Raw genomic sequence first — 26,204 nt, 5'->3', positions numbered from 1 at the left:
TGTGAAATTGTGAAGCAAGTGATCCCCACGGCAGACATCACCTATTTAAAGATCTTCATTGGTGGCCTGAGGAGCACATATCTAAGCGAGCGCAAGAAAGTCCTGGATTCACAGAGATCCGGAGCAGCAAATGACATCTATGTCCCCAGGATGTTGTAGTACGACAGGCTGCATTTTCTGGCAGGCCAGACTGAACCCAGGCCATCCCTCTCCAGTCTTCCTTCCACGCTTCCTTCCCCCCCGGCTGAGGCTTCTGACACCCAACCTGGGCCTTCCAGGCAACATGTGGAGGAGCCCAGATTGAGCCAGGTATAGCATTCCTCTAAATATTTCTGCTTGTCCAATCAATGATGTTAACTAGATGTTAGTTTGGAGTACTAATTTAGGATTGTGATTGATGAAGCAAAACATTACAACCATTTCCCTTTTTCATACACAGGGAAGTCTCAGCCAGGAGGTGGCCGGGCCGAGCCGGCTGGCTGATCTGCAGGTCCCTCCACCCCCCCTGAAAAGAGAAAGTGGCAGTAGGAGGAGTGCCCTAGAGGAGGCTACCGGAGGACTCTTTTGGAGGGCTATAGAGGTCCTGGGAGCACCACAGACTGTGGAGGAGGACATTGCTGCCGTCATTGCATATAAAATGCAGAGGATGGAGGAGGGCCAACAAGTCTTGTGTGAGGCGCTCATATTGGAGGCTCTTAACAAAGGTATGAGGGGCCAAATGACAGCTCAGACACACCTTTGCGATGGTCCTCCTCCTCCTCCTGCAGGTCCTCCTCCTCCTCCTTCTCCTCCAGGTCCTCCCAGTCCTCCTCCAGGTCCTAATCCTCCTCCTGCCACATCTCCAACCGCACAGCCACAGCCGGGAAGGAAGCGTGAAAGGAAGACAAGAAAGTGAGGACCTTGGATCCAGTCTGGTCGGCCAAAAAATGCAGCCTCTTGTGGTACCACAGCCTGGGGACACAGATGTCATCTGCTGCTATCCGGATCTCTGCGAATTCTGGACCAGACTGCCCTCCCTTACATATGGACTCCTCAGGCCACCAATTTTGGTGTTCAAGAATTGATGTCTGCCGTGGGGGTCCCAGGCTTCGCTAATTTATCCTGTTGATCCAGTGTTGCCTTCCTCTTTGTTTGGTTCTGAGCCCTTAATAAAGGATTTTTGTTTTGAATTATACTCTCCTATGTGTTTTACTTCAAAAAGGACAGTTTGTTTGTGAGGATTCAGGTACATTTCAAATATACAATGTGAAATGAACAAGGGACACCAACACCAAACAATCTCCTTGAGATTAAATAATAAAAGATATCAATGGTGTTGGGGTAACTTGACACACAAAACACACACAAAAATATTCTGGAGTAAAAATAAAAATAACATTGAACAAAGATCAGCCTTTGAAAAAATTCAAACATTAAAAAAAAAAAAGGCTTAAAATCCCCAAAAAAATTAAATAAAAAAAAAAAATTCTGTCAGATGTGACAACTAATAACAATATATTCAGGGAATCCCAATAAAAAAACAAAAATAAAACTTTGTGAGAAGTGTGTGTGAATATGAGCAGCAAAACTACTTAATTCTTGTCACATTATAAAGAAGAGAGTGCGCTGTATTAAACCATTTTTAACATTGCAGTGTGACGAAAGTGCTGTATCCATTGCGAACGCTAAGTTTACCAGAACGAGCTGTTCCGTCTTGGAATTTCTTCTGAGCATGCGTGGCACTTTGTGCGTCGGAACAGGCCACACACGGTCGGAATTGTCGCAATCGGATTTTGTTGTCGGAAAATTTTATCTCCTGCTCTCCAACTTTGTGTGTCGGAAAATCCGATGGAAAATGTCCGATGGAGCCCACACACGGTCGGAATTTCCGACAACACGACAACACGCTCCGATCCAAAATGTCCAGTTGATCTGCCAGGAATGCTCTAAGTCCTGTTATGTACTGACAAAACACAGCATTCTTTTGAATTAAATGGTGTCAACCTTCCTAGTTGTTTTTTGTTAAACTACCCAAGCCTTCCCCCTAGTCTGTTATCCACAACATAGGGACTAATTATTCTGTAGTCCCTAGGCACGAGCTTGGAAGAGCTAAACAAACTCCTTAAGTCTAGGTTCACATCATTGCGGCTGCACTTGATGCGTTTTTCAGGCATGTTTTTCAGTGCGTTTTGTATTTTTATACCCTTGTTTTTTATGCATTTTTGCATGCAGTTTTCATGCATTTTGCGTTTTTACATTTTTTTTTCAATTTAAGCACACTGTAAACACACTGTATATAGCTGGTTGGTAAGAAGGGGGCCAGGAAGCCGGCCTCTGCATCCTTAACAACCAATGAGTCATCAGCTGACAGCTGAATGTAAAGATAAATAAAATAGCCGGCAAAAAAATAAAAAATAAAAAAAAGGAGTGCCCCCCAGGTCCATACCAGGCCCTTCAGGTCTAGTATGGATTCAGAAGGGACCAACCCCCCCACGCCAACATTTTTAAAAACATGATGTGGGGTCCCCCCAAAATCCATACCGAACCCTTATCCGAGCATGCAGCCCGGCAGGTCAGGAAAGGGAGGGGAAGAGCGAGCGCCCCTTCCCCCTCCTGAACCATACCAGGCCGCATGCCCTCAACATAGGGGGGGATGGGTGCTTTGGGGGGGGGCTCTGGAACAAGGGCTTCTTCCCAACAACCCTGGCCAGTGGTTGTTGGCGTCTGCAGGTGGGGGACTTATCCAAATCTGGAAGCCCCCTTTAAGAAGGGGCCCCCAGATCCCATTCACTGTGTGAATGGGTATCGGGTACATCGTAGATGAAATATAGCTGATTGAGCTATTATGATCACCTTGTTTAACCATTTCCTTACTTCGCTAGAGCTGAAAGGTGGCTACAGCCCGGCTCTGATGGAAACCCTCCCAAAACAATGCCCCTCGCACGCCCCCTGGGGAGCGCATCTGGCACGCTCTGTGATCGCTGTGTCCTTTGGTCACAGTCGATCATAGATCATGGTACAGGGCCAATCACAGCAGCCCTTTACTACATGATCAGCTGTGTCCAATCACAGCTGATGATGGTGTAAACAGACTTACCAGTTATTGGCAGTACTTTCCCCATGGCTGTCACAGAGTGCCAATTAGTGACGCCTATCAATGCCCATCTGTGCCACCTATCAGTGCCCATCAGTGCCACCTATCTGTGCCGCCTCATCAGTGCCCATCAGTGCCACCTATCCGTGCCGCCTCATCAGTGCCCATAAGTGCCACCTATCAGTGCCCATGAGTGCCGCCTATCAGTGCCTACCAGTGCAGCCTCATCAGTGCATATCCGCGAAGGAGACAAATTACTTATTTGCAAAATTTTATAACAGAAACTAAAAAATAAAGGTTTTTTTTTTCAAAATGTTCCATCTTTTTTCGTTTGTTTAGCAAAAAATAAAAAGCCCAGTGGTGGATAAATGATAAAAATTTTATGAGTCCACTGTTGCATGAACGTGCAAATGTCATTCAAAGTGCGACAACCCTCAAAGCTGAAAATTGGCCTAGTCAGGAACGGGGTATAAGTGCCCAGTAAGCAAGTGGTTATATATATTTCAAGAATATTTTTTCCCTGTTGGAGAAAATGTATCACACTTTATAGGGTTTTTTTGCGCTTCTTTTGGTTTAACTGTGGGTTTAAGGTCCAGAGAATACCAGTATTTATATTTTTGATGAAATTGATGTACACGTCTTTTTTAGGTAGGATTATCTTTTCACAACACCAAAACTTTCAGCTTCTCCTCTCACTTTGTGACTTGCTAAAAAGTTACAGTGCTAGGGAATGAAGAGGGTGGAAATCCTTCCTTCTGTCTACAGCAGACGAATGACATCACTTTCCTAGATTGCACCTCTCAGCCTAGGCACAGTTATTTCCGCAGAGGTTAGCAATTGTCAGGAATTTATTCATACAGACCTGTGCCACTAATGGTGGGTCATTAGAACATTACCGTAGTATCCTAAAAAGACAGCAAAATACTACTCACTTCTTTTATGGGTTTTTCTATCTGAAGATCTTCAAAACAAGACATGTATTCCAGACTCCCATCAGGTGTCAACCGTGCGAGACGAGAACGTAAAGTCCGCCAAGGCAGGTCTAGATGGAGAATCGCCTCCACTGCTCTAGCCCAATCACTGGTGGAGATTTTTCCTGTTTTAAATAAATTAGTTAATCTTTTGTGATACGTTATGTTACTTTCACAGTAGCCATTACCCATGTTCCCCATCTGCACACAGTGTTGTTGGTTAAACCATATTTATACCTGTTCCAGTTGGATCATACTCTTTAAATGCTTTAATAAGGTCAGAGCGATGGGCATAGAATTGTTCTCGAAGAGCTCTAAAAGCTGAGTCTTCTGCAGCACTTACCCTGTTAGGAGGAATGATAACATGATTTCATTCAGCAAAAAAGGACCAAAAACAAAAATAACATTAGCAAAGTCTATTGAATACACAATGGGTTTTATTTATTAAAAACTGGCCAACATTTAGGTTAAAGCCTTGGATGTAGAGAAGTGGAGAGAGTTAGTGTGAGGAAGTAAGCAATAGAGAATGGTTAAAAAGCTTAGTAAATAGAGGGAACCTGTGTTCACTTTGAATACCTAATCATCTGCAAGGGGAAATAAGACCACAGGATTTTTGTTAGTTTGGTTGAAGTGTACATTTTCATGCTTCATTTTATTGGTATTTTATGTGATAAACCAACACAAAGTGGCACATAATTGTGAAGTGGAAGGAAAATAATAAATGGTTTTCAACATTTTTTTTACAAATAAATATGTGAAAAGTGTGGGGGGCATTTGTATTCAGCCCCCTTGAGTCAATACTTTGTAGAATCACCTTTCGCTGCAATTACAGTTGTAATGCCGCGTACACATGGTCGGAATTTCCGACAACAAATGTTTGATGGGAGCTTGTTGTCGGAAATTCCGACCATGTGTGGGCTCCATCGGACATTTTCCGTCGGAATTTCCAAACAAAATTTGAGATCTGGATCTCAAATTTTCCGACAACAAAATCCGTTGTCGGAAATTCCAACTGCGTGTACACAATTCCGACGCACAAAATTCCACACATGCTCGGAATCAAGCAGAAGAGCCGCACTGGCTATTGAACTTAATTTTTCTCGACTCGTCGTACGTGTTGTACATCACCGCATTCTTGACGTTCCGAATTTCCGACAACATTTGTGTAACCGTGTGTATGCAAGACAAGTTTGAGCCAACATCCGTCAGAAAAAAAACATGGATTTTGTTGTCGGAATGTCTGATCGTGTGTACGCGGCATAAGTCTTTTTGGGGATGTCTCTACCAGCTTTGCACATGACATTTTTGCCCATTCTTCTTTGCAAAACAGCTCAAACTCTGTCAGATTGGATGGAGAGCATCTGTGAACAGCATTTTTTAAGTCTTGAAACAGATTCTTAATGGGATTTAGGCCTGGACTTTGGTTGGGCCATTCTAACACATGAATATGCTTTGATCTATTCTAAACCATTCCATTGTAGCCCTGGCTGTATGTTTAGGGTTGTTATCCTGCTGGAAGGTGAACATCTGCCCCAGTCTTTTTGCAAATCCTATCAACTCTGACCAGCTTTCCTGTCCCTGCTGAAGAAAAGCATCCTCACAACATGATGCTGCCACCACCATGTTTCACAGTGGGGATGGTGTGTTCAGGGTGATGTGCAATGTTAGTTTTCTGCTATACATAGCGTTTTGCTTTTAGGCCAACAAGTTGAATTTTTTGTCTCATCTGACCAGAGCACCTTCTTCCACGTTTGCTGTGTCCCACACATGGCTTCTTGCAAACTGCAAACAGGACTTCTTATGGCTTTCTTTACACAATGGCTTTCTTCTTGCCACTCTCCCATAAAGGCCAGATTTGTGGACTGCATGACTAATAGTTGTCCTGTGGACAGATTCTCCCACCAGAGCTGTGGATCTCTGCAGCTCCTCCAGAATTACCATGGGCCTCTTGGCAGCTTTTCTAAATAATGCTCTCCTTTTGAAGTTGTGCTATACTCTTTTCATTTTCGGATGATGGATTGAACAGTGCTCCATGAGATGTTCAAAGCTTGGGATATTTATTTATAACCTAACCCTTCACCACAACTTTATCCCTGACCTATCTGGTGTGTTTCTTGGCCTTCATGATGCTGTTTCTACACTAAGATTCTCTAACAAACCTCTGAGGGCTTCACAGAACAGCTGCATTTATACTGAGATTAAATGACACACAGGTGGACTGTATTTACTAATTTGGTGACTTCTGAAGGCATTTGGTTCAACTAGATTTTAGTTAGGGGTATCAGAGTAAAGGGGGCTGAATACAAATGCACGCCACACTTTTCACATATTTATTTGTAAAAAATTATGAAAACCACTTATCATTTTCCTTTCACTTCACAATTTTGTGCCACTTTGAGTTGGTCTATCATATAAAACCCCAATAAAATACATTTACGTTTTTGGTTGTAACATGACAAAATGTGGAAAATTTTAAGGGGTATGAATACTATTTCAAGGCACTGAATTACAGGTATTTATATATCAGCGCCAATTTACACAGCACTTTCTATATATACTGTACATTCACATCAGTCCCTGTCCTCAAGGGGCTTACAATCTAAGGTCCCTAACTCACATTAATTCTTACACATACTAGGCCCAATTTGGACAGGAGCCAATTAACCTACCAGCAAATAAAACAATCATTCTCCCACTCTACAAGACTCTGGTCCAGCCACACCTGGAGTATTCTGTCCAGTTCTGGGCACCAGTCCTCAGGAAGGATGTGCTGGAAATGGAGCGAGTACAAAGAGGGGCAACAAAGCTAATAAAGGGTCTGAAGGATGTTAGTTATGAGGAAAGGTTGCGAGCACTGAACGTATTCTCTCTGGAGAAGAGACACTTGAGAGGGGATATGATTTCAATTTACAAATACTGTACTGGTGACCCCACAATAGAGATAAAACTTTTTTGCAGAAGGGAGTTTAACAAGACTTGTGGCCACTCATTAAAATTGGAGGAAAAGGGGTTTAACTTTAAACTACATAGAGACTTCTTACCTGTCGGAGCGGCAAGAATTCCCTTCCACAGGCAGTGGTATCAGCGGGGAGCATTGATAGTTTCAAAATACTATTAGATAAGCACCTGAACGACCACAACATACAGGGATATACACATAGGTTGGACTTGATGGACTTGTGTCTTTTTTCAACCTCACCTACTATGTAACTATGTAACTATGTCTTCAGAAAATGGGAGGAAACTGAGTACCTGGAGAAAACTCACAGAGGCACAGGAAGAACATACAAACTACATGCAGGTGGTTGGTCTTTCAAACTGATGACCCCAGTGCTGCCAGGTGAAAGTGCTAACTACTTAGCCACTGTGCTGCCCAAAACTAATTTTCAAAGTGAACATTTTAGACATCTTTAGTAAATCTACCCACTGAATCACTGACTTTGAACAAGTATACAGATAAGGACTTCCAACTTTCTTTCCTGATCTGTATACTTGATCTAGGCCAGAGGTTAAGCATTACTATCATGCAAATAGACTTTAGGAGCAATGTCAGCCTTTGGATTGCCCATGTAGCTGGTCAATTTGAATGCCATAGCTACATTCTGCTCCAGGAACCATCAGTTCTCTATCCCAGCAGTGGACAAATGTAAACTCCAGATTCCAACCAAGCTTGGAAGCCACGTGTTGTCTATGACAACAGAAGCTGTACAAACACAATGTTCAACTGCTGGCCAGCTTTACCGATTACTATGTCCACTCATGACGCAATTAGCTCCTCCATCTGAGGCATTTTGCAATATATAAATTTTTCATGTGTACTTTTACACATGAATCCAACTTTCTGTAATTTGATGCACATGTCTTTACAATGGACATGCTGCTTTGCTTTGAAACATATTAAACACTGGGAATTTATATGTGCCCCCTTTATAGAGCATCAGTATGGCCTTACCATGGCTTGATTTAAGAAGAAAATACCCACACAGGGATATGTTTAGCAAATTTGTTTAGTTCTCCATTTGCTGCAGGACTCTAAAGCAAGTGGATTGTTTTTCAGATAATTGCTCCTTTAGGAGCTCCATCCCCAGAGACCTTTGTGTCAGGGGAAGAATTCTCAGCTTCCTTCTCCACTGTGTTGGAACAGCTGATGGATATCCCTAAAGATTTTCAGGGAGATGACCACAAGAGGTCTAGGTCTCCATGCCCACAGGAGCTACCTTGTGAATTTCCACTACCACCCTTTTCTTTAATGAGGAGCAAGAGAAAGAAAAAAAAACAGGAGGGGAGCCTGCTCAAGTTACCAGCAACTTCAATCATAGAGCACTAAGCAGACAGAACTTGAAAACCCACAGTTTCCTTACAGTCTGCATTTGAAGATGATGAACTTCGTGGTGTACCAGGAAGAGCAGTTAGCAATATTAGCTCAGTGCTATAAAATAGAACCCTAATGCCGCGTACACACGGTCGGACTTTTCGTCTACAAAAGTCCGACAGCCTGTCCGACAGACTTCCGGCGGACTTTCGGCGGACTTGCAGCAGACTTTCTAACGAACGGACTTGCCTACACACGACCACACAAAAGTCCGACGGATTCGTACGTGATGACGTACACCGGACTAAAATAAGGAAGTTCATAGCCAGTAGCCAATAGCTGCCCTAGCATGGGTTTTTGTCCGTCGGACTAGCACACAGACGAGCGGATTTCGGGTCCGTCGTAGTTACGACGTAAAGATTTGAAGCATGTTTCAAATCTAAAGTCCGTCAGATTTGAGGCTGAAAAAGTCTGCTGAAAGTCCGGAGAAGCCCACACACGAACGGATTACCAGCCAGCTTTAGTCCGTCGGCGTCCGTTGGACTTTTGTAGACGAAAAGTCCGACCGTGTGTACGCGGCATAAGAGCTTTCATGAACCGAATGATACCACATTTTTGGTTGTTACTATTCATTCCTATGGACCAGAAAAGCACATAGCTGTATTCCATTAAGGCCCTCGTATGTCAAAGACTAGGGCAGCAGGTTAGAGAGGGCAGCAGCAAGCCTCAGCATTTACATATTGTTTTAAAGCCCAATTGTGAGATTTTTTTTGTTATATAAAAAAAACAGTTGTTAAAAAAAGTATCTAGCTAGCACGTGCAAGCTAAAACCTCATTCACACAGACACTGTAGTCAATGCAAACAGGCATTCAGGGACAGGTGAGTGGCCCCGAACACAGACAGTGGGTGTTCAAGCTGTTTACCTGCCTCAACACACCTGTAACATTAGAATGAGTTAGCTGATGGGGTGCTTTACAGGTCACTGCTGTGTTCTGCTGTGGCAAATCCAGTCCCTGTGGACTTTATTGGGTATGCCTATCCTGGAGAAGGTTAAGACTAAGCTGTTTTTCTGGCACTCTATGTATGGGTTAGTGCTTCTGCTCTGGGGGTCCCCTGGTGCTGTCTCCCTGCTTCTTAGGTGCTGAAGAGACTGATGGGTGGGTAGCAGCTTTTCCAACCTGCCACACCTATGGGAGCAGCATGTCCTAGCTGGTTGGTGTCACTAGAGGGCACTGTGGGTGAAGGCGCACTGCCCTATTTGGGCACACCGATTCCTTTGTTGGCTGCTCTGTGTCCTTGTGATGACACTGCGCAGGTGCAACTCACCCGCCTGTGTGCAGGCACAACCAGGAGGATGTGATGTGCTTGTGCAGGCATAATCTTGGAATTGCTTCTGTTCCATTTGGGGCAACAGCTGAGCAGGACCCACTTTGCTGAGCTCCTAAACAGCACCGAGCATGACCAGGGGCCCTGAGGCCTTCTCAAGAGGGTGGAACAAAAGAAGCTACCCCTTGGTGCAAGCACTAAAAAATGTGAGTACTGGGTCCCTTTGCGTGCCTGGTGAGAATGGCGGATTTGGCACTAGGTGAATTGGGACTGTCAGAATACAGTCATCCCTGCACAAATTAATTTACTGTATGGTGTAGCAAACCGGCTCTGGCTCTCAGGCAACATCTATCTGGTTTCTCCCTAACTCCTTTAGGAGTGCCATCCTCAGGGACCTTTGTGTCAAAGGAAGAATTCTCAGCTTCTTTTTCCACTGTGTTGGAACAGCTTGTGGATATCCGTAAGGATTTTCAGAGAGTTTACCACAAGAGGTCTAGGTCTCCATCCCCACAGGAGCTTCCTTGTATTTTTCCCCTACCACCCTTTCCTTCCATGAGATGCTAAGTGCAAAGTACCATCCGGTGCTCTTTTGTGCACATTTGTACATAGCAATGCCCAGGCCTAATATTGCTGTTTATCTTTCATTCATCTTTGAGTGACATATCTTTCTTACACTTTTTCTTTCCTACAATGTGCTTTAAGAAAGTTACAGAAATAAAGAAATAAGAAATCCGCGATAATCAAAGGTAATACATGATGATAATTAACATCTGTAGGGGGCTGTGGTAGTTTGATTTTTATTGTACTTTTATTCCATAATATGAGCATTTATGGAACAGGCAGGCATTTTATTTAGTGATTTTACATGTTGTACATGTTCCTCAATGAGCTTACAATCTATGGTTCCTACCTCACTTGCATCTATACACATATTAGTGCAAATTTAGACAGAATCTAGGGCGAAGATTACACTCCCTAGCATTTTCTGGCCTTGGTATCTTAAATAAGGGCAGATGATTCAGGTAGCATTTACTTTCAGGAATTCATGTGCCCTTAGCTCAGGCATGCATGCAGGAGGGTGTGCTTAGCTGAGAAAACTTCTCGTCCCCTCCTAAAGACCCCTGAAATGTATGAAATCTATCGCCTAGGCCTGAAAACCAGAAAGTGATTGAAGAAATGTAAAAAAGAGTTTAACACAAGTAAATATTATATACTTAGCTGATGCTAGCAGCATAAGGATTAAAAATAGTTAATGAGAGAGCTTTTTCAGAAATATGCATTATGACAACATAGAAAAAGCATGGAGATAGAATTCCTAACAATCCTCTGTGCCTGGATTCTGCAGAGAGTTATTCAACATCACCATGACCATACATTTGTATTACAATATAACAGTTATAGGATACACAGTTTTTTATTTATTAGGCAAATTGCTACAAGTCCAGGTGTTTTGTCTTGACAGAGGAAAAGATAGCAGAAAATAATACATAGTTATTTTAGCATATACATACTATAGTTGATTTCTATGCTGACTGCATGCACAAATACTAGAGAGGCTTTCTTTTACCTTTGGTTAAGGGTTAGTTTCCGTGTGGTCTTGCTGACTTGATACTGCACAAAACGTGGGGTCAAATCTGAGCATAATTTGAGATATGCTCCTCTGTTACTGCCTTCATCATAGTAATTAGAAGCTGAAAATATTGTCACAACCTAATGACAAGAAAAACTGCTTATATTGATTGCCACAATTTATAAAGTAGAACTATAGGAAAAAACATTTTTTTCTCATTTAGGATAAAGCAAGGAAGGGTTATAACCCCTGTCAGATTTTTTTTTTTTCACCATATGTGTCCCATTGTGATTTCCTTTCACTTCCTGTCCCACAGCCAAACAGGAAGTGAGAGGAAATCCCTGCAAATTAATAGAATTTGCAGGGATCACCAGAACTAGTGTCCCCATTGAAAGATTTCTCTCAATTACATTTCTAGGACAACCCACAATTTGGGATTTTCTTTTACTTTTACTTTCAATGATATTGGTAAACAGGACAAATAGAGAGGGCGAATCTCCCTGAGGGCACAGACACACTAAAAACTGACAGGTATTCTAAAACTAAAAAAAGAGTTTTGCCTTTAGTTATACTTTAGAGTAATAAAAAAAATCCTGGATTTTTTAAACACTTTCAGTAGACAATTTACAGTAGCTTCTTTTTTTTATCTTTTAATCCTTGCTTATCTTTTAATCCTTGCAGTTTAACCACTTCTGCTCCGAAAGGTTTACCCCCCTTCATGACTAAGGCATTGTTTGCGATACGGCACTGCGTTTCTTTAACTGACAACTGCGCGGTCGTGTGATGCTGTACCCAAATAAAATGTATGTTCTTTTTTTCCCACAAACAGAGCTATCTTCTGGTGGTTATTTGATCACTGATGTGGTTTTTATTTTTTGCGTTATAAACAAAAAACCCCCCCGATAATTAAAAAAAAAAATAACAATATTTTTTACTTTCTGCTATAAAACACATCCAATAAAAAGATGTAAAAAAAAATCAAGTTTCTTCATGAGTTTAGGTCCGTACAGTATGTATTCTGCTACATGCTTTTGGTTAAAGATATTTTTATGGATTTTTTATCTATTTTTTATTTGTAATGGCGGCGATCAACGACTTATAGCAGGACTGCGATATTGCGGCGGACAAATCAGACACCTAACTGACACTTTTGACAGTTATTTGGGAACCAGTAACACTAATACAGTGATCAGTGCTAAAAATATACACTGGCAGTGGCAGGGAAGGGGTTAACATCTAGGATGATCAATGGGTTAAATGTTTGGCCGACATATGTTACTGTGTACTGTGTGTGCTGTTTTTACTAAGCAAGGTCCTGAGCCGATCATCAGGTGCCGGCGACCAATCAGGGGCCGGCAGCCAATTACAGTAGACCTGGGGTGGCGGACTGCTGCAGCCAACTGCAGCATAGCCGGGTGGCAGGGGCACGCAGACGCGCTCTCTACCCCGTACTTAGTACGTGATCCAGTGCAGAGTGGCCGCCCTGCCATGGTATATCTATGGTGGGCTGCCTGCAAACGGTTAAAGAGGAGCTCCAATCTGGGAAAAAATACAAATACTGTGGCTGCTGACTTTTAATATAAGGACACTTACCTGTACAGGGATCCCGAGTCGATTTGTCAATCGGCTTCGGGTGCAGGCGCCAGCATTGTAAGTAAGGGAAACCGGTAGTGAAGCCTTGAGGCTTCACTGCCGGTTTCCTACCGCGCATGCACAAGACGCACTGGGCTTTCTGAATGGTCCCACCATCTTCTGGGACCTGTGTGTGTCCCAGAAGGCAGTGGGGGGAAGGAGGAGGGGCCAGAAATGCACATAGATCGCCGCTCTTAAACAGAAGTGGGAGTGGGTACCTGTCAAAACCAGGTACCCGCTCCCCCCATCCCTCCCAAAATGTGCAAAATGTGGCAGTGGGGGGGGGGTCGCAAACAAGCGGAGCTTCCCCTTTTTGCCCACATACTACGGCAGGGTGGCCGGACTGTGTGAAACGACGTACCTGTACGTTGTTTCGTGTATGAGATACTGTGGGCATGCGCGCTGCACAACAGGGGAGCATGCGCGCGGGTCTGGTGGACTCAATGTCCGCCAGCCACCCTCGATCGCTCCACAGAGATGTAAACAAGGCAGATCCCCATTCTGACAGGAGACAACACTGAGATCGACTGTTCCTAGTGATCCGGAAGAGCAATCTCTGTGTTGTCCCAGTGAGCCCACCCCCCACACAGTTAGAACACAAACAGAGGGAACACAGTTAACCCTTTGATCGCCCCTAGTGTTAACCCCTTCCCTGCCAGTGTAATGTATACAGTGATCAGTGCATTTTTTTTAGCACTGATTACTGTATTGGTGTCACTGGTCCGCAAAAAGTGTCACTTAGGGTCAGATTTGGCTGCCACAATGTCGCAGTCCCGCTAAAAATCACGGATCGCCGCCATTACCAGTAAAAACAATAACAAAAAATAAAAGTCCCTAAATCTATGCCCTATTTTGTAGACGCTATATCTTTTGTACAAACCAAATAATATACGCTTATTGGGATTTTCTTTACCAAAAATATGTAGAAGAATACATATTGGCCTAAACTGATGAATAAATTAGTTTTTTTACATTTTTTTTTGGATATGTGTTATAGTAGAAAGTAAAAAATTATTATTTTTTTTAAATTGTCGCTCTTTTTTTATTTATAGCGCAAAAAATAAAAACCACAGAGGTGATAAAATATCACCAAAAGAAAGCTCTTATTTGTGGGAAAAAAAGGACATCAACTCTGTTTGGGTACAACGTTGCATGACCGCGCAATTGTCAGTTAAAGCGATCGCAGTGCCGCATCGCAAAAAATGGCCTGGTCATTAAGGGGGTCAATCCTCCTGGGTTTGAAGTGGTTATGCCAGTGCCTTGGCCATTTCCTCAGGTTTCCTGTTTCAGGGTGGCTCCTTTCTCTTGCAGCGTATTATGAAGCCACCCTTGTATGTGGAGACTAGAGCTGTGTCTCCCTATATTGTGTGCATCAATAAAAGCACACAATCCTGTGGCCTAGGATGGCAAAGCACTACCCTTCTACCCCCTCCTTCCCCTCCCTTCTCCAAGCTAACAGACTGGCTGGACACTGCACTGTCCACTGTTATCTCTTTCCTATGAAGACTGCAAGTTCATTGAAGCAGCAATTAGAGAGCAGGAGCCATCAACACTGAAAGCTAAAAACTGCAAGTGCTGGGTGACAATTTACCAAATAGTTCACTTGAGAATGATTATTTTATTGTGCTCAATGCGTTAAACTAAAAAATGCTGCAGATTTAACTCTAAGCTATACAAATATAAATATATATACAGTCGACATTCTCAAAAGGCCTTTGTGTATGCAAATGTAGCTTTTTCCCCAAAGGAACCACTGTTTTACTACACTGTCCAACACACCAGGGCTGAATAGTGAATATTTTTTACAACAATGCAAAAAATTTTTCAACCAAAGATGCTGGGATCTGTCATTTCAGGACAGTACAGGTTCAGTATCCTTGGGGACTACATTCCCCATAAGTCATAGTTCCTCCTAGCGGGTGTTTTGTCCAATTAGGCAACTGTCAGGGCTGGGCTCAGCCCTTCCTTCTCTGAGTTGGCCACTCAGCTGAAGTCTAATTGCCAGCTCCCATCTCTCTCCACAGTTACTCAGCTGTTGATGATATCCTGCTCGTCAGTCCTACCTAAGCCGTCCAGTCCAGAGGTTCTCTGCCTTCGCCTTTGTCAACATCATAGAAACCATCTCCTGCGATCCTGTTCCAGACTTGCTTTGCTGACATCTCTTCTGGCTCCAGATCCTGCTTGCTGTTCCACTACATTGATCCCTGACTTCTGGCTTGGCTGACTATCCGTTCCGGTTACTGAACTTTGGCTATGTTTTGACTATGTTTATTTTTTTTACTTTTATTATTAAAGCGGGGGTCCACCTATCTATCCTTTTTTTTTTTTTAGTTCATTCACAAACTTTTCTTCTCAGCATTACATACTCACATATTGTGTGTAATATGTCCGCCTGTGTCAGATTTTGTCGGAAAGAATAACTTATAGTATTCACTGCAGGCAGTTTCCATCTTCATTGTGGGCATTTGAAGCCCACAAGCATTTATTTCCTGGATGTGGTGAATGCTGTGCTCCCAGCATTCACTGCTCGTTCCCGCACATGCTCAGTGGCATCCTGGGAAGCCTGAGACTAGCTCCCAGGAGTCTGGGAGAGGCTAGAAACACGCCTACTCCCATGGGAAGAGAACCAGGAAGTGCAAAGAAGAATAGACAAATAAAAGGTAATTACGGCGATTTAAATTTTTTTAAACAGCATGTCAGCATCTAGGCAAGGAAGAGAATACATACAGATATTGTTCAAAATTTGGGTGGAACCCCGCTTTAAACAAGAGTGATTTAACTGTACTTTTGATTTCATGGTTTCTGACAGCGACCTGTCAGATTTTGTAACGGAAGTGACTTTCCGGCACCGCCATCTTGTTACACCCCGCACTCATCAACAGTAAGGATACAGTGAGAAGGCGGCAAGTGGACATCTTGTTACATTTGCATTTCACACTTATTTTTACCAGTAAACTCAGCTTATATAGTGAAATATAGGATTAAAAAATCCGTCTGACTGTTTAGATGTTGAATTTTATAAGCATCAGCGAGCCTGCTGATCTCACAGGTTTGCTAATATGACAGAACACCGCTGCTTTGAAAAATCAACAACAAAACAGTCTGAAGGATATAAAAATACTGAATTTCACTATATAAGCTGAGTTTATTGTTAAAAATAAGTGTGAAATGCAAGATTCTGGTGGGTGCAACAAGATGTCCGCTTGCCGCCTTCTCAATGTATCCTTACGGTGGACGAGTGCGGGGTGTAGCAAGATGGCGGCGTCGGAACATCACTTCTGTTACAAAATCTGACAGATCGCCTAATCTGATGAAACACTAGCTTTTTTCATTTCCAGGGTGCACAGCAGCTCAGTTTCCTCTTCCTTTGTGTTTCCGAGTGGTGGGCGGGGCTTACTCAGGCTGCATACAGCCCTGCTGCAGAAGTAGCTCCTCTCTCTTTCCTCTGTCCTCTCACACAGCCATTCCTGTCTATGACAGCTCAAGAGGGGGGTAGAGGAGATGCGGGGGTGGCAGCAGCAACAGTGGGCCGGTCTCTGCTGCCAGACAGAGCAGTGCTGTAGACCAGCTGAGGACCAGATGCTACACAAGCTTATAATTTTTCTATGTGAAGAGTATTATTTAGCATTAGGTTTAAACAAGTGAGTATGTTCCTAGTTGTGTCTTGCTAAGATGTTTATCTGCCTGTAAGCATGGTCAGCATGGCAGCCAGTCAACTAGAATTGAAAAATAATAAGTCAGCAATGCCAACTTGAAGATTTATCTGATTAAAGGATCTCTTTGAAGGACAAGCCCTCAAAACCTGGGACTATCACTGTGGATGACAGACATTGTCAAGTTGGATATTTGTCTAGGTTTTCTGTGTCAGCTAATGCCTGTTGTTGTGTTAGCCATTGCAGTTTGCTACTGGTATGTTGTAATCGAATTATTCAATATGACAGCCTTAATGATGAACGTGCAAAGATTAATTTTACCTTAGGCACTCTCTTACCTTTCCATTGTGGCATAATTCATACCCTTCCTGCTTGCATTCGTGGGACCTAATCAACATTTTCAAATTATATTTGTCCAGTAATTTTGTAGTCACATCCGGTCCAAAGTAGCAACCACCACCACGAAAATTGTTTGGACAGCAGCCATTCTGATTTCTTGGGTCACTCCATAATATGTCAACAATCTTGTGTAACAAATGTCGAGAACCAAAAAAAAAACAGCCACAAAAAACACATTTGCATTATGCAAAACATCACAGCTGAGGCCATTGCAAATTTTATCTACATATTTAAAGCTGAACTTCAGGCAAACAGCTAAATAAATGGTTGAGATACAAACCCTTTCCTATGTAATAGTTTGTACTTGTGTCTTTTCAATCCTGACACAGCCCTGCCTGACTGTGCAGCCAGGTTGGTGACTTTTTCCTATTGCAGTAAGGCAATACAGCTTGACCCTTAGCAGTCCTGGAGAGTTACCTCATTCATGGGCGTCCGCAGAACTTTTTTTTTTGGGGGGGCATCATTTTAGGGTCACCCATGCGCCGCCCCTTTTTGACAATGTTATTATGACATTGTCATGGTCAGAGACTGCAGGCATAGTACAGTCCCTAGGATAAGTAATGGATAATGGCCGACAGGCCCACTTACCAGACCCAGCGAAACTACAGAAGTGATCCCTCCGGCTGAACGATTGCTCACTCTGGGTTCCCCGGGGGCCATTCTGTTCAGTAGTGTAGCATGTCTGTACCCTGGCAGTGGCTCAGTCTTTCTCTCTCTGGTGGCGCTGGGTAGCATGGCTCTCTCTGGTGGCACTGGGTAGCATGGCTCTCTCTTGTGGCACTGGGTAGTGTGGCTTTTTCTCTGGTGGTGCTGGGTAGCCTGGCTCTTTGGTGGCGCTGGGTAGCGTGGCTCTCTCTGGTGGCGCTGGGTAGTGTGGCGCTCTCTCTGGTGGCACTGGGTAGTGTGGCGCTCTCTCTGGTGACACTGGGCAGCGTGGCACTCTCTCTGGTGACACTGGGCAGTGTGGTGTTCTCTCTGGTGACACTGGGCAGGGTGGCGCTCTCTGGCTTCTGCCCAGCACACGCCTCTTTGTTTGTCTTGTGGCACTCACTCCCTCAGCTTTTTTCCAGGCTGCAGTCTCTCAATCTCTCTCTTGATCAAGCTATAGCCTCCTTCCTGTGGAAAATGGGGCTGCCAATCTTCAGGACTACATGTCCCATGATGCTCTCATAGTCTCCTTTGATTGGCCCTCAGTTATGGCAAATGGGGAAGAAATGGAGCGGGTAGGAAGCTGGGCGGGGAACCTGGTGAGAGCTGCCATCTCTTCTCCCTGACAGGAGAAAGGGGGGCAAGCGGGGGAAACCTCTGACAGCCCGCAGCTCGCTTTCTCCTGACACAGCGCCACTGAGTTCTCTGCTGGACTGAGCAGGGAAAAGATCCAGCAGTCACACTACACTGATGGGGGGGCTTGACAGCACCTTGATGGTGTCACCCCGCTGGCTGCCCGCACCCCCATAGCGATGCCACTGTGCTGAATGTGCCAATCCAATCCCTGATTCCAGGGGGGGCACTTGACCCCCTTGCCCCTACCTGCGGACGCCCATGACCTCATTTTTCTAGCCTTGTGGTCATTTTTAGGCATTACTTTTCCTTCTCCCTTGATTTGCCTTGCTTTTTTCTCCTTTTCAGGTTCTCTCCACATTCAGAGCTCCATATAATAGTAACTTAGTTATTTTCTTAAGGGTACTACTTTATTTATCAAGTAATGCTGCATACACACGATCGCACATTACGACAACAAAATCCATGTTTTTTTTCCAACGGATGTTGGCTCAAACTTGTCTTGCATACACACGGTCACACAAAGTTGGTCGGAAATTCCGATCGCCAGGAACGCGGTGACGTACAACACGTACGACGAGCCGAGAAAAATTAAGTTCAATAGCCAGTGCGGCTCTTCTGCTTGATTCTGAGCATGCGCGGAACTTTGTGCGTCGGAATTGTGTACACACGATCGGAGTTTACGACAACGGATTTTGTTGTCGGAAAATTTGAGATCCAGATCTCAAATTTTGTGCAACGGAAATTCCAATGGAAAATGTCCAATGGAGCCCACACACGGTCGGAATTTCCGACAACAAGCTCCCATCGAACATTTTCCGTCAGAAAATCTGACCGCGTGTACGGGGCATAACTGTAACTAATGCCTTATGAGTATCCAGGGTACATATGTTTTGGGACTGTTAACCATCAATTATTTGTTTGAGCTGGAATATATGATAATAATTCCATAGGTGTGCACCTCAAAGCTCAAACACGCATGCCTTTCTCTGCAGCCTCAGCTGCATGGGGCAGTGAATGAATGGGAAGTGCTCTGTGCTGAGTGGCTTCCTGTTCATTCACAGTTACAAAGTTTACTATGCTTCAGTTATGAATGGACACAGTGAGTGAGTGCGTTCACTGTGTTCATTTAGAAAAGGAAGGAGCTGGTAAATTACATATTTACCTTCACCCACTCTCCATCCTGAAACATCCCCTGCAGCAGCCAGGAGGAGAGGAGAATAGGGAAGCCAGCAGTACTGGGGGGCGGGGGGCAGGGCAAAAGGGGGGATCAGCACTGCACATAGTGATTAGGGTGTGTCCAGGCACACCTGGCACACCCCCTGCACATGCCTATGATTAATTCTCATTTTTATTTATATACTTGAATGTATTATAGATTAAGTGAAACCACTATTGTAAACCTTATGGATGCTGCAAAACTCATTTCACCATTGATCCTGATGAAGTGGATTTTTGCGCAAAATGCTTTGACTGCCATTTACTGCGGGTGAAATGGGATATTTATCATGTATAATCCATATGAATGTAACAACAAGTGTACTAGTGTGGTTGTTTTAATGTTTTAAATATATTTATGTCAGTCTTTATCTGCATACAATTTATGACTATTACAACAAATATATATATATATATATATATATATATATATATATATATATATATATATATATACACGGTATGTGTATGCTGGGCAGCCATCAGAAATTTCCCCCCCCGAGCCTGACCACCAACATTCCGCAGGGCTCGCCCACGGGCCATCTCACCGAATCCACACAACGGCCACCTCACCTGTACACACTCAGCCCCCCCTCAATCCTGTATATATGTCAGCCCCCCCCTCAATCCTGTATATATGTCAGCCCCCCCCAATCCTGTATATATGTCAGCCCCCCCCTCAATCCTGTATATATGTCAGCCCCCCCCTCAATCTTGTATATATGTCAGCCCCCCCACACACCTGTATATATGTCAGACCCCCCCCACACACACACACACCTGTATATATGTCAGACCCCCCAATTGGATATATGCCAGCCCCCTCACACCTGTATATATGTCAACCCCACCTCCCCCCTCACACTTGTATATATGTCAGCCCCCCCACACCTGTATATATGCCAGCCCCCCTCACACCTGTATATATGCCAGCCCCCCTCACACCTGTATATATGTCAGCCCCCCCCACACCTGTATATATGTCAACCCCACCTCCCCCCCTCACACCTGTATATATGTCAGCCCCCCTCACACCTGTATATATGCCAGCCCCCCTCACACCTGTATATATGTCAACCCCACCTCCCCCCCTCACACCTGTATATATGTCAGCCCCCCCACACCTGTATATATGTCAGCCCCCCCACCTGTATATATATATATATGTCAGCCCCACACATACACAAATCTGTAAACACACAAGCCTCTAGCCCCTCCCTGCACACAAACAGACACCCTCCCTTTCCTTTACAGCCCCTACTTGTAAAGGAAATCTTCCTACCTAGTCCCAGCTCCTTTTCACAAAGCTGACATGTTGCTGACACAGAGGAGCACAGTACAGGCAGATCAACCGAGGGGTGCACATGCATATAGTAGTCAGAGGTGACAGTAAAGAGCTTGATGTATGAGCTCAATGACACAGAGAGCAGCAGAAGCTGCAAGATAGTATTTATAGTGCACAACACGGCTCCCCTTCACCCATCCTGCCTTCTTCTTTGCCCAGGCGGCCCCCCCGGGGCCCCTTACAGTTATATCGGCTGTATATATATATATATATATATATATATATATATATATATATATATATATATAAAATACATTTATAGCTGATATGTATGTATTATGGGTATTGTTACCTTTCAAATTCTCTTTATTATGAAGACGATGCAGTGCAGCTACCTAAGCCTCCAAACAAAAACTTCCATTCACTGAGGCTCCCCCAGGAGTATCATCTCTTCCACCTGATACACACTTGAACTGTCTAACCTCTCTTTACTATCTATAGTATACACCTGCCTCTGCTAATACTAATGCATGCAATATAACACTACCAGGACCTTCTGTAGTGTTATATTGCATGCATTAGTATTAGCAGAGGCAAGTGTATACTATAGAGTGATGCTACTGTGTTGTCTCAATGACCACTATTCTAAACTAGCATCTGGAGCGCAGGGAGGTAATGTTAATTTAATAGGAAAAAACATAGCATAGTTTACAAATATTGTTAGCATTTTTCAAAGAATATACTTCACATTAAGTCTAAATGTGTATGTGCAGCTCAGTGTACAATTTCAGCAATGCCAAGAACAATGAACTCTTGCGCATGGGCAAGAGTGATGTCATCTTGGCCTGGCCAAAGAAAGTGGCCAAAGATCGCTACTCGGAAGCCACCAGGCTGATAATGTCAGTGACTGGTAAGGAGCACCGGGACACCACAGTGCTTGAGAGAAGGTGAGTAGAGTTCTGCTTTAAATAATATGTGCAAAGATGTGAAAGAATAGCCTCTTAAAATGGAATGTAGAGAAATTTTGCATATATTGTCTTTATTAAGGTGTGATGTACAAGACTTAAAAACAGTGGCGGCCGATCCAGAAAGAGCGCAGGGGTGCCGCCCCCCAAGTTGTGACCAAGAGGGAAGCAAATAAAAGAATAATTTATTTTTAAATAAATGATAATATGACTAACATTTTTTAACATCTTAAAGTTAAAAAATGTTAGTCATATTATGATTTATTTAAAAATAAATCATTCTATGTGTATGCAAATGCACTGTGGGGCGCCAGACTAATAGAAGTCTATTAGGTCTGTTAATGTTAAACAAGCACGTGATTAGAGCCTGAGGCTCTAATTGGCTTGTTTAACATTGTGTTCGGGTTACAGAGCACTGCACCCCGAACCCTCCCACTTTTGACTATAGCGAATCAGAATATGCCATCGCGTCACTTCCCGTTTCGTAACCTGGTATTGGGAGCTGTAACAGCCGAGGATGGACAGGTAAGGACCTGTTGGGGTTTTCGCCCCCCCCCCCCCCAAAAAATGATCACAAGCCGGCACTGCTTAAAAATAACATTCATTTTTTTTATTACTTTTGATGATGCAAAAATAACATTTTGCATGCAAATAAAAAATGACCACTGCAGGGATTTGGAAAACTGGTATACTACTAAGCAGTGGCGGCTGGTGGGTTTTTCTCTTGGGGGGGGGGGGCGGCAAACAACCCCCCCCCCGATCTAGGTGGAAAGCTGTGAGGGCAGCGCCTCCGGTGTCCGCTCCTACAGCAGCTTCCTCCGCTGTGGGTCTCCTCCCTCTTCCGCCTAGGTGCTAGGAATCCAAAAGGATCTCCTGAAGCTTTTGGCCAATTGGAAAACAGGTCTCACGACCTGCCTCCTGATTGGCAGGGAGAAACTTTATTGTGAAAATAGCGAAAATTAATTCGCTATCGTCGCACAAATGAGCGCAGTGCTCCGCCCACCCTTTTTGAAGCCTATTAGAGTCTCTGGCTCTAATCACATGCTTCAAACAACACTCCCCCCCCATTAGAATCCATAGTCCGGCGCCTTGATAGTAGACGCATGCTACTAAGCTGTAAATAGACCAAAGAAGTGTTGTAGCCATCAATATCAGATTACACACTCGCACCTATACTCTTGATTTACTAAAGGCAAATGAGCTGTTCACTTTGCAAAGTAATTTATGTTTGGCAAGGGCATTTTCCCTTAGCTTAGTGAATGTGGGGAAGCTTAGCTGACTTTCATCATCCAATCAAGTGCAAGCATAAATGTTGTTTAATTGCATGTGCATGTGTTTAATTGCATGTGGTTTGGTGCTATTTGCAAAGTGCACCTTCCCCTTAAAAGTGAACGTCCTATTTGTCTTTAGTAAATCATCCCTACAGAGTCATAGAAGAGACACAACCCTATTTGTCATTGCCAGCAGAGTCAGTGCCTCTCTGATGGCATCTAAACAAATGCAAAGGTTTTGATGGGCTTTCTTATGAGAAAGCCCAGTATGCTCTGCTAACAGACTAACATAAAAGCTCAGTGTACTAAATGCTTCTTCGTAAAATATTTGTATAAAATAAAGAAACAATCATATAAAGCACCAGAATATAAATGTTTATACAATAAACACATTGTAAAATGAAAATACTATTATTAGTTTTCCTTTAAGCGAGTACACACCTGTTTCCACTCATCTCTTTCCACTTTAGATAGGTCTGGGGTCATATCAGGCAGACAAATACTGGAATCCAGGTAATGTATTTCCAGAATGCCCCTCTTCCCAAATTCCTCACTCAGTACATTAGTATGCGGACTGGAAAGCAATGTTGGTGAATAGCATGGCTGAGGAGCAGCGTGTGCTTTGTAGCTCATAGTACCCAAAGGTTTTTCTGAATTGGTAAAGTTTTTCCAGCCATCCAGGGGTGCTTTGTCAAGTTTTGGAACTCTGGCACTGTCTTTTCCTGATTCTAGTTTTGGTGGTCGCAGAGCAGATTTATACTGAAACGCAAAGAAAATACATATCATTATTATTTGATCTCACAGCTATAAATGAAGCCTTACAGGTCCTTGTTAACTTACTGTTGCCCAGAGGCCAACCATATGTAGATGCTTAGGCCAAAATTGAACAGCTTTAAGGTGAGTCAGTTCACTTGACATGCCTGCATACTTTTTTCTAAATGTTTAAAGGACACATATACACTATATCACCATAGGTATTGGGACACCTACCTTTACATGCACATGAACTTTAATGCACCCCAGTCTTATGCCCTGTACACACGGTCGGACATTGTTCGGACATTCCGACAACAAAATCCTAGGATTTTTTCAGACGGATGTTGGCTCAAACTTGTCTTGCATACACACGGTCACACAAAGTTGTCGGAAAATCCGCCCGTTCTGAACGTGGTGACGTAAAACACGTACGTCGGGACTATAAATGGGGCAGTAGCCAATAGCTTTCATCTCTTTATTTATTCTGAGCATGCGTGGCACTTTGTGTGTCGGATTTGTGTACACACGATCGGAAATTCCGACAACGGATTTTGTTGTCGGAAAATTTTATAGCCTGCTCTCAAACATTGTGTGTCGGAAATTCCTATGGAAAATGTGTGATGGAGCCTACACACGGTCGGAATTTCCGACAACAAGGTCCTATCACACATTTTCCGTCGGAAAATCTGACCGTGTGTACAGGGCATAAGTCCGTAGGGTTCAATATTGAGTTGGCCCAACCTTTGCAGCTATAACAGCTTCAACTCTTCTGGAAAGGCTGTCCATAACATTTAGGAGTGTGTCTATGGGAATATTTGACCATTCTTCCAGAAGCTCATTTGTGAGGTCAGGCACTGATGTGGACAAGAAGGCCTGGCTCGCAGTCTCCACTCTAATTCATCCCAAAGGTGTTCTATCCAGTTGAGGTCAGGACTTTGTGCAGGCCAGTCAAGTTCCTCCACCCCAAACTCACCCATCCATGTCTTTATGGACCTTGCTTTGTGCACTGGTCCAAATCATTTGGTGGAGGAACTTGACTGGCCTGCACAGAGTCCTGACGTAACTTACGTGATATATGTGTCATAACTGACATAGTGATCACATGATTGGAAGCCATTCTGATTGGTACCCGATTGTCAGCAGGGACCTGAGCAGCCCATAGCTACATTAGGTATTGGTGGTGGCTCTCAAAAACTAGAACGTTTATAAATTTTTATAACAGATTGTTGGTGGGAATTCGTTAAACAACACAGAAGTTTTAACTCTCAAAGGCTTCATGTACAATACAGCTCCTAAACTTGAATTTAGAAGCTTTTGGCGTTTTTTTACCAAAGCTCCTAAACTCAACTCCATAAAAGCCTATGTGTCAATGTGCACATAGGCTTTTACTGCTGTGGTTAAGGGAGCTTCAACCTCCCTCTTCTGAACTCGGAAGAATTGGAATGTTTTGATCACCGGACGCCGGAAAACGCAGAATGCGGCAAAACTGGGGCAAAATCGATTTTGCAGCTTTTTGTGTTTTCTCGCTGCCAGCGGACAGAGTAGGCTATATGTAAGCTGTAACGAGCAGGGCCCTCTGATCCCTCCTGTATTGAATTGTATTGCAAGTGTACTGTCTGCCCTCATGTTGTAAAGCACTGCACAAACTATTGCCACTATATAAATCCTGTATAATAATATGTATGTGAAACCTAAGGCCTCATGCACTCTGCTGTTCCTAAACTCGCGTTTTTAAAGATTTTGCCATTTTTTTGCCCCTGAACACAACTCAATAAAAGCCTATGGGGTTGATTTACTAAAAGCAAATAGACTGTGTACTTTGCAAACTGCAGTTGCTCCAGAGCTTAGTAAATGAGGTACAGCTTTACTTTTGCAAAGAATACCCAATCACGTTCAATTTTTGCTTGCACATGATTGGATGATGGAAGTCAGTAAAGCTTCTGCTCATTAACTAAGCAACTGCTTTTGCAAAGTGCACAGTCTATTTGCCTTTAGTAAATCAACCCCTATGCATCCTGGAAAGTGCAAACTCTGGTGCAGCTCTGCAGAGAAACCAATCAGCTTCCAGGTTTTGTTGTCAAAGTTAATTGAACAAGCTGAACTTATAAGCTGATTGGCTGCCATGCACAGCTGCACCAGATTTTGCACTTTCTAGTGTTAGTAAATCCAGCCCATAGGCTTTTCAGAATGTTTAGGAGCAGCAGCATTTAGATGCAGTAAATGTTCCTCTCCTGAACACAGATGAATAGCATTCAGGAGAGGAGAGTTTTGGCAGAAAAATGCTTGCCACTGCAAAAAAAAATGCATGTAAATGCGTCTAAACGCACGTTAATGCTAGGTTGTAAGTTCATTACAATGGCCAGAATAAATAATTATTCTGGCCAATGAAATGAATTAATGCCCAAGCGCTTGCAGTTGTTAAACAAAGGTAAATGCATCAAAAAGCAGTACATGTTTATCAGCGTCCAATGTTTTTCTCCTGCCAGGAGAA

The 26,204-nt window shown here is 43.5% G+C and overlaps 1 protein-coding gene across 1 annotated transcript in view; it reads right to left on the bottom strand.

The window, feature by feature from the left end:
- PPEF1 (protein phosphatase with EF-hand domain 1) overlaps positions 1-26,204 on the bottom strand; it is a 91,897-nt gene that overhangs the window by 9,929 nt on the left and 55,764 nt on the right. Inside the window, exons 13-17 of the mRNA XM_073614255.1 lie at positions 23,399-23,716; positions 16,877-17,062; positions 11,251-11,393; positions 4,282-4,388; positions 4,006-4,169 (exon numbers count right to left, since the gene is read on the bottom strand). Of these exons, the coding sequence (XP_073470356.1) occupies positions 4,006-4,169; positions 4,282-4,388; positions 11,251-11,393; positions 16,877-17,062; positions 23,399-23,716 (918 nt within the window). The remainder of the gene's footprint in view (positions 1-4,005; positions 4,170-4,281; positions 4,389-11,250; positions 11,394-16,876; positions 17,063-23,398; positions 23,717-26,204) is intronic.

This window comes from Aquarana catesbeiana, linkage group LG02 (assembly GCF_042186555.1).
Source record: "Aquarana catesbeiana isolate 2022-GZ linkage group LG02, ASM4218655v1, whole genome shotgun sequence".
NCBI classification, from domain to species: Eukaryota; Metazoa; Chordata; class Amphibia; order Anura; family Ranidae; genus Aquarana; species Aquarana catesbeiana.
Note: the sequence above shows the minus strand (reverse complement) of the source record. Positions and strands in the feature narration are given on the sequence as shown.